This window comes from Pelobates fuscus, chromosome 1 (genome assembly GCF_036172605.1).
Source record: "Pelobates fuscus isolate aPelFus1 chromosome 1, aPelFus1.pri, whole genome shotgun sequence".
Lineage (NCBI taxonomy): Eukaryota > Metazoa > Chordata > Amphibia > Anura > Pelobatidae > Pelobates > Pelobates fuscus.
Window position 1 is genome coordinate 195,546,357 of NC_086317.1, and position 17,756 is coordinate 195,564,112.

General features: G+C 46.4%; 1 protein-coding gene across 1 annotated transcript in view; it reads left to right on the plus strand.

The window, feature by feature from the left end:
• The window catches only part of LOC134590896 (vesicle transport protein SFT2B-like), a 147,545-nt gene that overhangs the window by 19,571 nt on the left and 110,218 nt on the right, over positions 1-17,756 (plus strand). Inside the window, exon 3 of the mRNA XM_063444434.1 lies at positions 3,874-3,959. Within this exon, the coding sequence (XP_063300504.1) occupies positions 3,874-3,959 (86 nt within the window). The remainder of the gene's footprint in view (positions 1-3,873; positions 3,960-17,756) is intronic.

A 17,756-nucleotide genomic window follows, 5' to 3' on the forward strand; every position in this document is an offset into this window, starting at 1 on the left:
TAGATGACTTGGGAACCCGATAGTGATAGTCCAATGGCATATGTTTGGCCTTTGATGAGGATAGAATAGAGCTCAATAATCTGCAATAATGAGGTACCTCGTCATCCACTAAGGCTTCAGGGACTCCGCGGACTCACAGTTTTCGTTGTCTCTTAGCGTCTTCCAGCCCTGCCAGTTTGCTCTCCATAACAAGGTTAGCTTGCTTCAGTTTTTCCACTTCCACTTTCAGGTATTTTGATTGGTGGATTAAAAGTAACCAATCAGAGTTATGAGTCAAATTACACAGCGTGGGAAAATTCCAAAGAACTTTCCCATGCTGTGTTAAATGATACAGAGCACTCTGATTGGGTGGATTTCAAGCCAACCAATCAGAGTGCTGTGACAGGTAAATGTAGAGACTTACCTGTCAGTCTCTTCATTTACCTGTCAGAGCTCTCTGATTGGATGGCTTAAACAAACCAACCAGAGTGCTCTGAGCCTAATTGCGGGGCAAGGCTTTATAAGCCTTCCCCCACCCTGCAGAGCTCAGTCTGCGCGGAACCCTCCATGGGTTAAGATGGATTTTTTTTTGTTTTGTTTTTAATTGCGACGGTCATTGTGGATTTTTATTTAGCCTTTTTTGGGGCTGAAAATCAAAGATTTTAGAAAAAAGAAGACCTCAAATGGTAAGTGTGACGAAGTGCCCTTCGCCACTTGGTCCTGGAGAGGCTTGCTTGCCAGCCTCCTTCCCTGCGACTATGACCCCTGGGAGATTGTACCCTTTTACCCCTTAAGGACACATGACATGTCTGACACGTCATGATTCCATTTTATTCCAGAAGTTTGGTCCTTAAGGGGTTAAACCAGCATTTGGGCTTATGGACTTTTATTGGACTGTGTATGGCCCTTTAAGAACTGTTTGTGGGCACATTGTGACTTTGGTGAACAATGTCCCTTTAAGACTATGGCCCCTGAAAGATATTGCCTGTTAAAGACTATTTTAGTAGATTGGATTTTAAAAGACTCTTGCTACCCCTTTAAATTGTATTGGAGCAGTTCTGCAGCTTTAAATTGGCACTTCGGATGCAGCCGAAGTAGTCAAAGTGGCCGCCATTCGACAAACGAACACGTGGCGGCGGCCATCTTTGTTCATTCGAACAAGGTCAGCGGTATGTGTAGCCAAATCCATGGAACTGAAATAGGCTACACATTTTAACGAACACCGCTGACCCTTACCTTTTCAGCCACAGAGACTAAGTCCCGTTCGAAGATTCGAATGCACGTTCGAATGGAACTTAGTAATTTTTTCCGTGTGAAATTGACCGACCGCACAGCCCAAAACTCTGGAACTGTTTTGGGGCAATAAAATGTGTTTGCGGTCGGTCACAAAGGACTTTCGACTAACTTTTGAACTAATGGAAGGATTTGCATGATTTTTGAGTATGTTCATATTTCAAGTATGTTGATTAATAATATGTGGTTTATGAAGATTGGATGTGTGGTTTTAAAGTTACAGTGTATGTGTAAAAACTGTATATTTTCTGCCTGTGATAATTATGTTAGTCTATTTTGTTGAGATAATTGTATCACAGGCAGAGGGGAGCATTTCTGCTGGGATGAATGGGAGTGGTTTACTTTTATTGTATGTGTTGTAATGTTTTTATTGGTTGTTCTGAAAAACCCTGTGGGTGGTCCAATGTAAGGAAAACCTTTTGGTGTCAAACAGATCTTCTTGACCCTCAACACTCTCCTGATACACTTTAATTTTTTTAATAGACATGCCCCTACTCGCGGTATAGCGAGTAGGGGCATAATTTACTAATACTAAGTAATCTTTACTTAGTATTAGTAAATTTGTCTGAAAGATCAATTTAGGTCTTTCAGCCTTTTAGTAGATAGCTTCCCAATACCGTGGGAATTAGGGAGTTCTCTACTTATTCATTCCTGTCATTCCATTGATTGGCTAAGTAACTTACATTTTATATGAATGTGTGTTACTTGATTGTTGTAAGTGTTGCAAATGCTTACAGATGAATCCTGGTTATGTTTGTATACTTTTTATTTAAACTTGTATACAGTGTAACATTCTTCATTCTTCCACTGGGTAAGTATATTAGTACTTGGGCAATACTTTGCTTCGGAACTTTGACACTTCGGCGACTTCGGCAATTCGGACATTTGTAAGTACCCGAATGTCCGAATTGCCCAAAATTTGTCCGAATTCGGACCGAAACGAATTGCACATGTCTAATAGATACAAGCAAAAATACATATGTGCACAAATATACAAACATACAGACGCACAGACATGGTTATTCAGGCACACAGTCACAAAGATATACAGACACACAGTCATAAAAGGCACACAATAAAACAAACAGTCATACAATCTACACATACAGGTACACTGTCATACATTACAAACACAAACAGACATATATTCATACAGACACAGACAGACCTAAAAAGACATACAGATAGGTGTATAGAGACATACATACAGAGACAGACATACAGACAGTCATACAGAGACATACAGACAGTATGTCTCTGTATGACTGTCTGTTTATGTACACAGGGTGACTAAAAGATAGACCCCCCATCTGTCTGTTCAACAATGCTTTGAAAGCTGGGGCTCTACTGATTCCCCATGCTTGCAGGATTGTATTTAGCACTGAGCAGTATTTGTGTGTTTGAATGTAAGCATAGTTTTGTATGGAGTAAGTTTGTTTGTATGTAGTGTTTGCGTTTGAATACAAGCATACATTTATGTGTAGTGTTGGTTTTTGAATGCAGGGGTGTGTATGTAGTGTTGACATTTGCATGCAGGGGTGTATTTGTGTGTAGTGTTGGCGTTTGAATGCTGAGATGTATGCACCTATGCACATACACAGCCACACACACTGTGATACACATACATGAAGATACACACACTGACACACATGCAGATACAAATATACACAAACTGATACACATTCAGATAGACACACATATACAAATGCAGACACACAGATAACACTGACAGACATAGATATATACACACACATACATATTGACAGACATACAGACACACACATACATACAGACACACACATACATATTGACAGACATACAGACACACACATGCTGGCAGACATACAGACACACACATGCTGATCAAAATATACACTTTTCTAGCCACCCTCCTGTTTCCTACCTTGTGGGTTCAGGAGGTTGGCTTACCTGGGATCCAGAGTGCTGCCTGAGGTAGTTGGGAGTCGGAGGAGCTGGCCCTGCCCAGCCCCCTTCTCTCTGCTTTCTTCTACTCTCGCACTCCAGTCTTCTTGGGAGGAAGTCCTCCCATGCTGGTGAGAAAGGGGCCAGCGGTAGCTCCGCCCCTGCTGTGTGCTAGCCTAGCTAGCCATGCTGTGTGCTACAGGGGGAGCAGAGATATGACGTGTTCATATTCTCCACACAGTTTGCGGCACTGAAGAATGAAGGCAGGCTGGAAGGGTTTGCTAGCGCTCGGCCAAGCTACGAGAAGTGACCGGCAGGAGAGCGTCGGTTCCCCGGCGACCTATGGCTGTGCGCGTGCCATAGGTTTGCCATTGCTGCCCTAGGTGCTCCATCTACCCCCAGTTTTTTACCTGTTTTTATTGAACCGGAGAAGAAACACAAGACTTGGTTACTGAGCTGACAAACTAAACTGTAGAAGTAATTACTAAAGAGTTGGATTCCTTTTTTATTTTTTTATTTATACCTTTTTTTTTACTATGTAACTATGGAGTTTTGCAAATTAATGAATACCATGTTCTCCAGGATCCCAATTTAAGTAAGTTCATATGAATTCTCATGTATCCCTATACCCTTGCATATCACCAACTATTGAATAATTGCATTATTTCGTCTTTATAGGGTACATGCCTCTTATGGTTATCCAGTAATGGAACAACACTTTTTGCAATTTTCTATACAATTGGAAATGTAGCATCACTTTGCAGGTATGTGCTTCTATTGTAAGAAATATACTGTCTATTTGTTTATATCAAAGCCTTATTCATTGATTATTTAGAAGTTGTGCACTCTTCAGATTTTTACAAATAGTTATCAGTTGCACACAAATACTTCAAATATTTACTCAGTCTTTTCCTCAAATGTTTGAAATTCTCTTCTTGACACAAGAAAATCTTTTTCTTATTTTGTAATCTTAAACAAGCTTATTGACAATTGCTGGGAATTCAAAATGAATATAAATGTATGGCCAAAACAGCCAAACTGAAAAGTCAGCTATGCCTCCAGTATGGTTACATTGGCCTTACATTTGAAATTGACTTTGAATTACTTTCCCTCTTTAGTGAACAACTCTGAACGTGGTTAACACAACTTGGTGATAAATTAAAACACTATCAGGAAGGGGGGTGCCCGGGTTTTGTCGTGCCTAGGGCAGCACAATATCAGAATACACCACTGCACGCCCCCTCACCACGTGGGTAAGTGCGATTGGCTTGTAATGAGACTCTCCACGTAGGCTTTATCTTTATAAGGAAGGTTACACTCGGTGTTACTTTTGCCTCTGACGAAGACGCACATATGAATGCACTTAAACGCGCGTCAGGTTTTTGATCCTTTGGGCACTTATCACTTTGCACCCATCAATTGATGATGTCTACCGTATTGCTGGTTATTGGTACACATATTTATCTATTGCTTACCATTCTTTTGATATCCTATATCTTATTTTGTACTATATAGAGGATCTAAGCAATATTTGCCAGCAGTGCACTGGTTACATTTCAGTAACTCTCCTAGGCACACAAAGACAATTTAACAACCCCCCCTTCTACCTCCTGTCACTCACTGCCCCTCCACCCCCTACTACCCCCTGTCACTCAGTGCCCCTCCACCCCCCCTCTACCCCCTGTCACTCAATGCCTCCCACCTCCACCCTGCCTCCTGTCACTGCCCCTCTACCCCCCTAACCCCTGTCACTGCCCCTCTACCCCCCCTAACCCCTGTCACTGCCCTTCTACCCCCCATCACTGCCCCTCCACGCCCCCTAGCCCATCACTGCTCATCTACCCACTGTCACTGCCCCTCCACCCCCTTAACCCCTGTCACTGCCCCTCTACCCCTGTCACTGCCCCTCTACCCCCTGTCATGCAAGAATTACAGACACATGCCACTACCTCTGCCTCTAGGACTCTGCAAGCCCCTCCTGCTGCCCATCTGGTGCCCCTGCCAGTAGACCAGGGCCGGATTAAGAGCCCAGTGGGCCTGGTGCTGACAATTATGATGGGCCTATTTACAGAATCTTATCGACCAAAAACACTAAAACGGTCATACCTCCCAAGCGTCATGTATCTGATGGAGATGGTGTTGGAGGGAAACTCATAGGATGCAGCTATAAAAAAACACATACTCTATGCTAATCTCGCTCTAATTTATGCTTTCATCTTTCAAGTAAATCCATACCCCCTAACAGCAGTGTCCAGTGAAGCAGGAAGTCAATGGGCAGGGTAAAAGGGTGGGCCACTGGTGCGAATCACGTCACCAGACCTGCCAAAAGGGGAGAACATGCCCAAAAAGGGGGCATGTCTGTCCAAAGAATTTGAAGGACAGCCTAGCATGAATGCATGTCAGGCTGCCCGCCAATCCTGCAGGCTGACCAACTAAGGGCATACTATGCAGGCAGCATTCTGAGCTTGACATAAATGCGTCTAATGATGCGCTCACTCCATGCTTTTCTAAGGACTGCCCCCTAGCACTCGCTGGTCCACTTGTCTCCTTATCTTCTTACTAGCAGGCAGAAGTTCCTGGTATACAGTCTGAGACAGAGAAAATGTGTATGTAGTGAGTGTAGAAGAAAGGAGGGGACATACCACAGTGTTAGAGAGACCAACAGCATTACCTAAACTAATTTTATTGTCAGCCAGTCCACACAGGTTTTGTTCCCATACATCCCTCTTAAGCTTCCAAACTTAAAGGGACACTATAGTCACCAGGACAACTACAGCTTATTGTATTTGTTCTGGTAAGTAGAATCATTCCATTCAGGCCTTTTGCAGTAAACACTGTCTTTTCAGAGAAAATAACTCCACTGGACACTCCTTAGATGGCTGCTAGAGGTGCTTCCTGGGGCAGTACTGACTAGTGTGCAGCACTGCCTCTGCATGCAGACATTAAACTTTCCTCATAGAGATGCATTGATTCAATTTATCTTCATGAGGAGATGCTGATTGGCCAGGGCTATGTGCTGGCTCTGCCCCTGATCTGCCTAGTTAACAGTCTCAGCCAATCCCATGGGCAAGTATTGTAATCTGCTCAGACCACCACTTCTGATGATGTCAGCAGACAGTTCAGAGGCAGAGCCAGCAGCTGCAGACTTGAATACAAGTTATATTTTACTATACTTAGGGAGGCAAGAAGGGGCCAGGGTGGTGGTTTTAACATAATAGGGTCAGAAATACATGATTGTGTTCCTGACCCTGTAGTGCTCCTTTAAGCAAGAGTATGTGAAGAGTAGTTAGGGTTGCCACCTTTCTTGGGAAAAAATACCAGCCTTAATCATTTGTATAATCACAAGGAGTGACATCAGAGAAAATTCTGTAAAATCACCAACAAACTACTCACAGTTTGATTCTGCTGTATATATGGATTGCTCCCAATGTCTCCCTGTCTCCCAGTGTCTCAGTCTCGCAAGTCACCCAGTGTCTCAGTGTCCCTATGTATCACAGTGTCAGTGTCCCCATGTCGCCCAGTCCCCTAGTCTCCCAGTGTCTGTTTCCCCATTTCTCCCAGTGTCCCAATGTCTCAGTGTGTCCCCATGTCACTAGGATACTGGGGACACAGTGAGACCCGGCAACACAGAGACATGGGGACACTGGGAGACATGGGGACACTGAGTGTGAGGAACTGACTCTGCTGGGTTTCGAACCCTGGTTTACATGCTGCTAAACCTCTTCCTTACCACTACACCACCGAGTAACGAGTGGCTACCTCTGGCAGAAAACATTGCTGATCTGGCTACGGGACTCCAAAACTTTGTAACATCAATATCATTACACTGAGACATTTAGGGAAACTGGGAGAAATGGGGACACTGAGACACTAGGGACACAGACACTGAGACATGGGGACACAAACATTTGGGAACACTAAGACACTAGGGACACAGAGACCTGGGAACACAGACACTGGGAGACTAGGGGACACTGGCTGGGAGACAGACACTTGGGGACACTGGGAGACATGGGGACAGTTGTGGACATAGACATGGGGACACTGGGACATATAGGGACAGTGGGAGACATTGGGACACTAGGCACACTGAGACACTAGTAACACAGACACTGGGAGACTAGGGGACCCTGGCTGGGAGACAGACACTTGGGGACACTGAGAGACATGGGGACACTGAGAGGCATGGGGACACTGAGAGGCATGGGGACACTGAGAGGCATGGGGACACTGAGAGGCATGGGGACACTGAGAGGCATGGGGACACTGAGAGGCATGGGGACACTGAGAGGCATGGGGACACTGAGAGGCATGGGGACACTGAGAGGCATGGGGACACTGAGAGGCATGGGGACACTGAGAGGCATGGGGACACTGAGAGGCATGGGGACACTGAGAGGCATGGGGACACTGAGAGGCATGGGGACACTGAGAGGCATGGGGACACTGAGAGGCATGGGGACACTGAGAGGCATGGGGACACTGAGAGGCATGGGGACACTGAGAGGCATGGGGACACTGAGAGGCATGGGGACACTGAGAGGCATGGGGACACTGAGAGGCATGGGGACACTGAGAGGCATGGGGACACTGAGAGGCATGGGGACACTGAGAGGCATGGGGACACTGAGAGGCATGGGGACACTGAGAGGCATGGGGACACTGAGAGGCATGGGGACACTGAGAGGCATGGGGACACTGAGAGGCATGGGGACACTGAGAGGCATGGGGACACTGAGAGGCATGGGGACACTGAGAGGCATGGGGACACTGAGAGGCATGGGGACACTGAGAGGCATGGGGACACTGAGAGGCATGGGGACACTGAGAGGCATGGGGACACTGAGAGGCATGGGGACACTGAGAGGCATGGGGACACTGAGAGGCATGGGGACACTGAGAGGCATGGGGACACTGAGAGGCATGGGGACACTGAGAGGCATGGGGACACTGAGAGGCATGGGGACACTGAGAGGCATGGGGACACTGAGAGGCATGGGGACACTGAGAGGCATGGGGACACTGAGAGGCATGGGGACACTGAGAGGCATGGGGACACTGAGAGGCATGGGGACACTGAGAGGCATGGGGACACTGAGAGGCATGGGGACACTGAGAGGCATGGGGACACTGAGAGGCATGGGGACACTGAGAGGCATGGGGACACTGAGAGGCATGGGGACACTGAGAGGCATGGGGACACTGAGAGGCATGGGGACACTGAGAGGCATGGGGACACTGAGAGGCATGGGGACACTGAGAGGCATGGGGACACTGAGAGGCATGGGGACACTGAGAGGCATGGGGACACTGAGAGGCATGGGGACACTGGCTGGGAGACTGACACTTGGGGACACTGGGAGACATGGGGACAGTTGTGGACATAGACATGGGGACACTAGGCACACTGAGAGACATGGGACACAGACACTGGGAGACTTGGGGACACAGACACTAGGGACACTGGCTGGGGGACATGGGGACACTGGGAGAAATGGGGACATAGTGTCTCCGTGTCCTAATGTCTCAGTGTCTCCCAATGTCCCCATGTGTCTCAGCATCCCCTAGTGTCTCAGTGTCCCCATGTTTTCCAGTGTCCCCAAGTGTCTGTGTTCACAGGTCTCCCAGTGTCTGTGTCCCCATATGTCCTAGTGTCTGTGTCCCCTAGTGTCTGTGTCCCCATATGTCCTAGTGTCTGTGTCCCCTAGTGTCTGTGTCCCCTAGTGTCTGTGTGTCCCCATATGTCCCTTAGTGTCCCCTAGTGTCTTAGTGTCCCCATGTGTCTTAGTGTCCCCATGTGTCTTAGTGTCCCCATGTGTCCCTACTATCTTTCCCCCCATCCCTCACTTACTGTAGAGCTGTTGTCTGGACTCTGTGCTGTGTTGCTGCTCCCTCGTGGATCAGTGAGTAGTAGAGAGAGGCAGGGATATGCTGTAACTTCCGATACCTGCCTCTCTCCACACACAGTGACCCCCACTGGCCGGTGCTGGTATTGCAGAGTAATCTCCATTTATTCTGAGAAAAATACCTGCATTTGTATTGCTGGTATTACTGCAATACCGGCACGGCCAGACAGCCTCAAATACCAGCTGTGCCAGTAAAATACCAGTCAGGTGGCAAACCTAAGAGTAGTGTGTGTGTAAAAAAAAGAAAATTTTTTTTTTTTTTTTTTAACTGGGCCTGGAGCTGCAGCTCCATCAGCCCCTATGTTAATCCGGCCCTGCAGTAGACCACGCTGTTGCAGCAGAATCCCAAATGTCACTGCCTGACGCTTTACAGGGAACCAATTCAAGTATCATACCCTTATTATGGCTTGTGAACTATTATTTCAGTTGCAACCCATAACCTATATTGTGGTGCTGTTAAGGTACGTATGGTTATTACACTCCTCTCTGGACCCCCACAAGAATGGGCCCATGATCTCTTGCGTGTTTTATTTTTCAATTTGAGTTTTTATTGATGTTCAGGTTACAGCATGCTTATGTCATATCTGGACTCAGCAAATATTGACATGGGTTGTTACATTTATCATCAATATGCATAGTCAAAGTACACCGTTAAAATACAAATTCGAAATACAGATAGGTGCATAGATTTTCACAGTCATATCCCGTTCGGGGCGTTTCTGGGAGCCAGTAGTTGAGGAATAGTAGAAGAATCTCCTGATGTCCCTGTGTGTATCGTGACATAGTTTTCCGTGCATGTAAGCTGTTGGGCACCGGTAAATGTTGTGCATTTCGTAACTTCCGCAAGTCCAGAGCCTCGTGGTGAAGTAGCTCCCTTATGTAATTACCGGGCCTTGATACCCCTATATCCTTGTTTAGTCTTTTGAACTGGGTTGTGCATTCCATGTGTCATCCCTGTATCTATGGTCCTAGTTAGTCTTTGCAATGCCCTTGCCGCAGGGTACAAGGTGGGTAGTGAATTAACCTTTGATGTGCACTGGGTGTGGGATACTGTTTCTCCTAGCAGAACTTAGCAGGTGTGTATGTTCATTTTCCTTTTGATGCCGAGTGGCCTAGCCTGAGTTTATAGTAAGTGTACAGCAGGATGTTTCACCTTCTCATCTTATGGAATGTGCTCATCAGTTATTTCTCTATGGGAGGGTAACAGAAGAGCGTAAATAGAGGTGCACAGCTTCGGGTGTATGGTTTCCTGTCTTTCTGTGTCCTTTTTTGTGTGTGTGTTTGTCTGTGTTGGTTTATGGTCACGTGTGCGTAATCTCACCCGGCAGGTCAGCCTGATCCGACTCGGTCCGAACATGGCGCTCTCATGTAGCATGTGCCTCTAGTACATGTGTTTTTGTTCCCATGTATTTCACGGCTCCTAGTTCATAGTCTAGATTTAATGAGATCTGTTGTGTGAGGGCTTTCTTGTTTAGTATAGGGGTAAACTTCCAAGCTCTTGCGATGAGCAGGTTAGCTGCTATGAGTATGTGGAAGAGCAGACAGGAGTCCGCTTTCGTGAATCTCTCTAAACCCATGAATAGTAGGCTACCCTCCGGGGTGAGCTGTGAAGGTTCCCCAAGGGCTGAGGATGCCTCTTTCTCTTCTATGTTCCAAAATTGTTTCATCTTAGAGCAGGTCCACCAGACGTGGTACATTGTCCCCTTTTCCGTACATATATTCGGGGTGTTGGGGTATATGCAGGTCAGTCTATCTGGCACCATATACCACCTGTATTGCAGTTTACGCATGAGTTCGAGGTGGAAGGCGCAGGTAGTCCTTCCCCTGTCTCCCAGATAGGCCTCCCTCCAAAGTTTTTGGCGATGTCTGAATGCCACTTTGTTTCGTAGGTTGTTTGTGTCAAGTTATGTGACTTGTTTAAAGTGTTATAAAGGAAGCAGAACATCTTCTTGGGAACTGTCTGAGATATGCATATTTTTTCAATGTAGGATGTGGATGGCGTTAGGTTATGATTGGTAGAGTGTGTAATCAGGGATTTCATTTGGAGATAGGAGAATAGTGCCCATGAGGGCAGGTTGTATTTCTCTTGTAGTTCGGGGAACTGGAGTTGGATGTGTTGGTTAAATAGGTGAGAGATATGTGTGCAGCCACCCTGAATCCAAGGGCGATAATTAAACGTGGGATTGACTAAGTGCAGACAATACAGCAGGGTGGCTGGTGCCCAGTCAAGCGTTTAACCCAAATGTCCCATTCTTTGAGAATCAGTGTCGTAGTGGGCAATGAGTGCTAGTTTAGCTTGCTATTTGCTGGGGTATCCAAAATAAATGTTTCAAACCCCGTGGACATGCCCAGTTAGTCTGTATTTCTATCCACTGAGGTGGGTTGTGAGATGCAAGAAAGGTAGATAATAGGGCTGCTTTATAATAAAGTTTGATATCTGGAAGGCCGAGACCTCCCTCATCCATGGGTCAGCTTATTGAATTTGTTCTGGTGAGTAAAATCATTCACTTCAGGCTTTTTGCAGTAGACACTGTCTTTTCAGAAAAAATGCAGTGTTTACATTACAGCCTAATGATTACTCCATTGACCACTCTCAGATGGCTGCTAGAGGAGGTGCTTCCTGAGTGAGTGCTGCAAAGTATGCATCAGAACATGTCGACAGGGAAATAAGAGCACAACATTTATGCAAAGCAATGCATTAAGGTAAAAACTTTACGGCATGGATTGTCCCGGTTCAGGTGTCTAGTCCGGTCTTTGATCTCTTGGTTTTCTGGGCTCAGGTGTAAGGTTGGAGGCCGCTGTATCCGAGGGTGCGTTGTGTATCCCTTGGTTGGCTGCGCTTTGTGGCGAGAGGCCCAGTGCTGTGAGTAGGGCGGGTATGTCCGCTGGGTCTGTGGCTTTGTATGCGTTCTCCTCCTTGGTAATCCACAGGGCCCTCGGTGTTGCCCATCTGTAGGTAAGGCCTGCTGTCTGTAGGATTTTCGTCAGGGGTTGCATGGATTTTCTCCACAGCAGTGTGGCTCTGCATAGGTCTTGGAAGAATATGTGGCCGCTTTCAAATTTGTAAGGGGATTGTCCCTTCAGTGCTGCTAACAGGTTTATCTTGTCAGTTATTGTTTGACATCGGAGTATTATGTCGCGTGGTGCAGCAGCTGGTGCTTGTGATGGCTTTGATATTCTGTATACCCCATCAAAGGTAAAGCGTTTGGCTTGTGTTGCCGTCAGGAGGGAGGCTACCAGTCGCCGTATGTAGTGTGGTAATTCTTCTAGGGTGATAGATTCTGGTACTCCCGTATTTTAATGTTCTTCCTTCTCCCCCTGTCGTCCAGTATGTTCATCTGATTGCATGTTTCTGTTTGGGTTGCTTGTATGTGTCACTCAATTTTAGTCGCTTGTGAACGTATGTAGCTGCCAGTTTTTATTATTTGTTATTCATTACACCTTGTGTTTACTTTTCTATCTTGTATGTGTTGGACCTGGTCTCTCAGTGCCTTTAACCCCTTAAGGACACATGACATGTGTGACATGTCATGATTCCCTTTTATTCCAGAAGTTTGGTCCTTAAGGGGTTAAGTCTTTCTTAAGGTCAGACACCTCTTTTTCATTGACTTGGGTGCGCGCCTTAACGGCCTTTACCTCAGTGGTGAGTACCCCTAAATACCGCTTCCCACATGCTCCTGAGATTACGCTGTAGGCTGGCAAGCATATCCTGGATGTCTTGCTTTGAGGACTGAGCTAATACCTCCTGTGTGTTTTGATGTCCTCCTTCAGACCGTGCTGGGCTCTGTAGTGAGACCCGTCCGTCTGATCGTGTGGGTGGTGAGTCTTGCGGGGGTGAGTGCTCCCGGGAACTCGTTGACCGTTAATGGGGATTGCAGCATCTGGCCGATATTGCGCTGCGTCCCGGGGTAGCCCGCCAGCGGTTTATTGGACCTTCTGCTCATCTCTATGGCAGTGTAGGGTTCAGGCTGGGCTGGCAGCAGTTCTGTCGTGTCCGGGTCGCACCACTTTGTGAGGCCGCCTAGGGTAACTAGAGGCTGGCTGCTCACGTGGTAGGCCTTAGTGCCGCGGTTGCGGTATTTCTAGATTTAGGGTTGAAAAAAAGGCATCGGTCGTTTCGGGTCTGTGTGCCGATGGTGATGCTGTCGTTGGGCTGGTCGTTGGAGCTGATACCCCGGAGAGCGGCCGTCTCCCCGCGGCTCGGTCTCGGGTAGGCCGCAGGCCTCATGTTGTCTGATTGGTAACGCAGGGGTTCGTGAGGGGCACCGTTCGAATCGGCAGCCCCCCCTGAGTAGAGGTACTGTGGGCTTTTGGCTGTAGTCGGTTGCGTTCCGGCACTGTACCCAGTTTTCCCTCTCCCAGACGCGGAAGCTCTGTCCAGACACGTCTGGTCTGCTTGCCTCATATTAGAAACATTTAAATACATAAAGGGAATCAACACAGTAAAGAAAAACTACCACAACAAGAGGACATAGTCTTAAATTAGAGGGGCAAAGGTTTAAAAATAATATCAGGAAGTATTACTTTACTGAGAGGGTAGTGGATGCATGGAATTGCCTTCCAGCTGAAGTGGTAGAGGTTAACACAGTAAATGAGTTTAAGCATGCATGGGATAGGCATAAGGCAATCCTAGCTATAAGATAAGGCCAGGGACTAATAAAAGTATGTAGAAAATTGGGCAGACTAGAAGGGCCGAATGGTTCTTATCTGCTGTCATATTCTATGTTTCTACGTTTTACCCCCAGTGATTCCCACAGTGCCTCCTCACATCTACCCATGAACCTAGGGGGCGGCTCTCTCAACTGGGCTTTTAAGGTGGCATATATCCAGGAAATCCCAAGAGCTAGTGGCTCTGGTGTTAAACATTCAAATGATATTAAGGGGCAAATATGTTTTTGGTGCTGTGGGAGTTATTGAATAAAAGTTAAAAGCTGTGTATAACAAAACTAACATGAAGGAGGGATTGGTTTGTCCCACTAAGGATTAAACGGGTTGGAGCTCACCTTCCACATTAAGGTGTTGTATTTGTGGTGTAGGTGACCAAAGAGTATCTCAAATGGCCTGGTTTAAATGCTGGGTTGTGTACCAGTGGGTGTAGTGGGGGATGGAAACGATGGCAGCACCCGCCTTGGAGCTACACCATGACAGATGTGTAGTGTGACTCGGATTAAGTGGTGCTGTGGTGCCAGTCGAACCCCTGTTTTTTGATCCATCCAGGCAAGTGTTATGAGTTGCTTTCACCCTAAAATAATCTCAATCTCCTTCTAAAGTTTCTGAACACCTTATTAAAAGGTGTGTTGCTTTTAATACAATCTTACATCTGGGAATGCCAGATCTTCTCAACACCTCTGTGGCATAGCTGGTGCGTGGGGTACTTTCATGCTAAATGTATTTAATAACTAGGGCACATAGGGATGAGAAGAAGACAGAAGGTATGGAGATTGACCGTGCTTGATAGAGATATTCTCCTTAACCCCTTAAGGACCAAACTTCTGGAATAAAGGGGAATCATGACATGTCACACATGTCATGTGTCCTTAAGGGGTTAAGTAAAGTAATGGAGGTCCAGGCACTCCTTGGTTCGAGACAGGTACTTTATTAGGAACCACAACAGCAACGTTTCGACACGAAAAGGTATTTGTGAAGCTGACCAGATTTCCAAAAATTAATAAGGTAATAGAGGTCCAGGCACTCCTTGGTTCAAGACAGGTACTTTATTAGGAACCACAACAGCAACATTTCGACCCCAAAAGGTATTTGTCAAGCTCTTGGCTGAGCTTGACAAAGACCTTTTGGGGTCAAAACGTTGCTGTTGTGGTTCCTAATAAAGTACCTGTCTTGAACCAAGGAGTGCCTGGACCTCTATTACTTCCGGTATCCAGTACTATTTGGTTCAGCAAGCACCCTGACTCAGATTTTTGGGAGTGAGTGCAGTTCCACACACACTATTAAATATTCTCCTTAAAGGACCACTCTAGTGCCAGGAAAACATACTTGTTTTCCTGGCACTAGAGTGCCCTGAGGGTGCCCCCACCCTCAGGGACCCCCTCCTGCCCGGCTCTGGAAAGGGGAAAGGGGTAAAAACGTACCTTTTTCCAGCGGTGGGCGGAGAGCTCTCCTCCTCCGATCCTCCTCTTCTCCTCCCCATTGGCTGAATGCGCACGCGCGGCAAGAGCTGTGCGCACATTCAGCCGGTCACATAGGAAAGCATTCATAATGCTTTCCTATGGACGCTTGCGTGCTCTCACTGTGATTTTCACAGTGAGAATCACGCAAGCGCCTCTAGCGGCTGTCAGTGAGACAGCCACTAGAGGATTAGGGGGAAGGCTTAACCCATTAATAAACATAGCAGTTTCTCTGAAACTGCTATGTTTATAAAAAAATGGGTTAACCCTAGAAGGACCTGGCACCCAGACCACTAAATTAAGCTGAAGTGGTCTGGGTGCCTAGAGTGGTCCTTTAAGTGACTCATTTTAATTACTCCCATCTTGCCAAGCCAGGAGATGTGTGGCAGCACCCGGTCATCCAGATTCCCCACAAATGTAGGCTAAATGTTTGCCTGATACAGTTGAACAATCTCTTGTCATGCACACCCCTAAATACCTTGTGGGCATCCCCGGCTGACCGCGTCTGCCTGAGCCTGCGGTACAGTAACATTAAGAATTTTCTATTGCGAGTATTTTATGTGGAGATTAGCCAAAGTACCATTCTTCTAAAATTCAATGACGATACTGGGAAGAGTGTTCACTGGGTCAGTAAAATAAAATAGTAGATCATCAATGTAGGCTGCAGTTGTGTGTTGAGTCTGTCTTATTTCCGTCCCTTCTGTATATTTGGATTTTGCCTAATCACATTGAGGAAGGGTTTAATGGCATGGATGAGAGCAGAGGTAAGAGGGGGCACGCCTGAGCTGAAGGTAAAGTATAAATGGCCCGAATAACACTATTTTAAGGTGTGGGCCTAGATCCATACAGATAAGGGATAAGACAAGGATCCCCAGTCCACTATAGCAAAAGCCTTTTCTGCGTCCGTAGACTGTAAGAGAAGGCCTCTCGCATATGTGCTGGAGCAGTGCATGATATTCACTGTTTGGCTAGTCAGGTCTCTTGCCTCCCACCCCAGGACAAAACCCCCCTGGTCCACTGGAACCAGGTCCAATATAAATGGCTGGAGCCTCCCATAGAGTATCTCTATAAGTAAGGTCACAGTTCAGAAGCGAAATGGAATGGTAGTTTGCACGCCGCTCAGTGTCCTTGCCCTCTTTGGGGATCAGGAAGATGTTTACCGCCAGCATCTGGACCGGAACTCCACCTCCCTCCCTAATTAAAAACATCTACAAAATGAGAACTGGTTTATCAAGGGGTTTTCGCAGTCTCCAAAGGTAGAAAGTTAGATTTGTTTTTGTATTAGGTATTCTGTAGGTAGCTGACTGACCTGGCAGGGCATAAAGCTTAGCACAGTAATCTCTAATCAACTCTGCATTCTTAGAGGAGAGATAATGGAGTTGCTGCCAGTCAGTTCGGATTTCAGGGATGTAGGTGGTCGCGTTTTTTAAAATTAATAATGCAGGCTAACACATTTGTTGTTGATATCATGAAAAAAAAGCACTTGGATGAAGGATGGTTATGTGGTAGTAGGCATTAAGCAACCTTGCTAAATCTCCCCTAGCCTTGGTAAGACTCAACAATGTTGATAGGTCTAGTGTCTTTCCAGCCTCCTCATCTCCAGTTTCTGCTGCCTGGGCCTTTTTCATCTCGACACTCACGTTTGCCCCTGAGGACGGTGTATTATCACGCCGAAATGCGCGTCGTTTTTTTTTCCACTGGGTCCCTCCGTTATGGAGCACCTCATCACTATGTATTTATTTATTTAATTTTTTTTTTGCCTTTTGTACTTAGACAGCAATTGAGAACTTGAGGGAATTACCCTAGACGGAGTATAAGCACAGAACACCCATGAAGGTGTTTACAGGAAATTTAGGTTCTAGAGACTAGGGACACATTTACCAGATACCTCTAGTATTTATAGAGAGGTGGAGTCATTTGTATATATCCCTATCACCAATCTCCTTGTGTATATATACCCTTCACTTTATATATTTTTTCCTGTGCTTATTTCTAACTCTTTAGCATAACTCTCACTATTCCTTTGTGTTTTGACTTTTGCCTCTGGATGATTACACTATATTCTGTTGTAGCCAGTGTTATATACATTTCCATGACGGCTTATAAACACAAAGGTGGAGATTGCTACTTTTTCTGTTAGTTCTCATGTCTTTACATTTGTATCCTGTGGAGTTAATGTGGCATGCTTAATTACCAATCATTAGCTATTGAGCATATCACTTGGTATTTAGACAGCTATTTGAGAATTTAAGGGATTTCTCCCCCTCCCCTTCCCCCCTAAACTGAATTAAAGCATAGCATATCCATGAAGGTGTTAACATGAGACTGAAGGTCTAGAGCAGTGATGGCGAACCTATGGCACGCGTGCCACAGGTGGCACGCCGGGCCCTCTCTGTGGGCACGCGGCCATAGCTTTGCCATAACTGCAGAGTAGGCGCCTGCCTGCCCGAAACGGCAGGCGCCTACTCTGCTTCCGTGTCGGGAGGATCGGAAGCAGGGGGGAGGGATCGACGAAGCAGCTCTCCTGTCC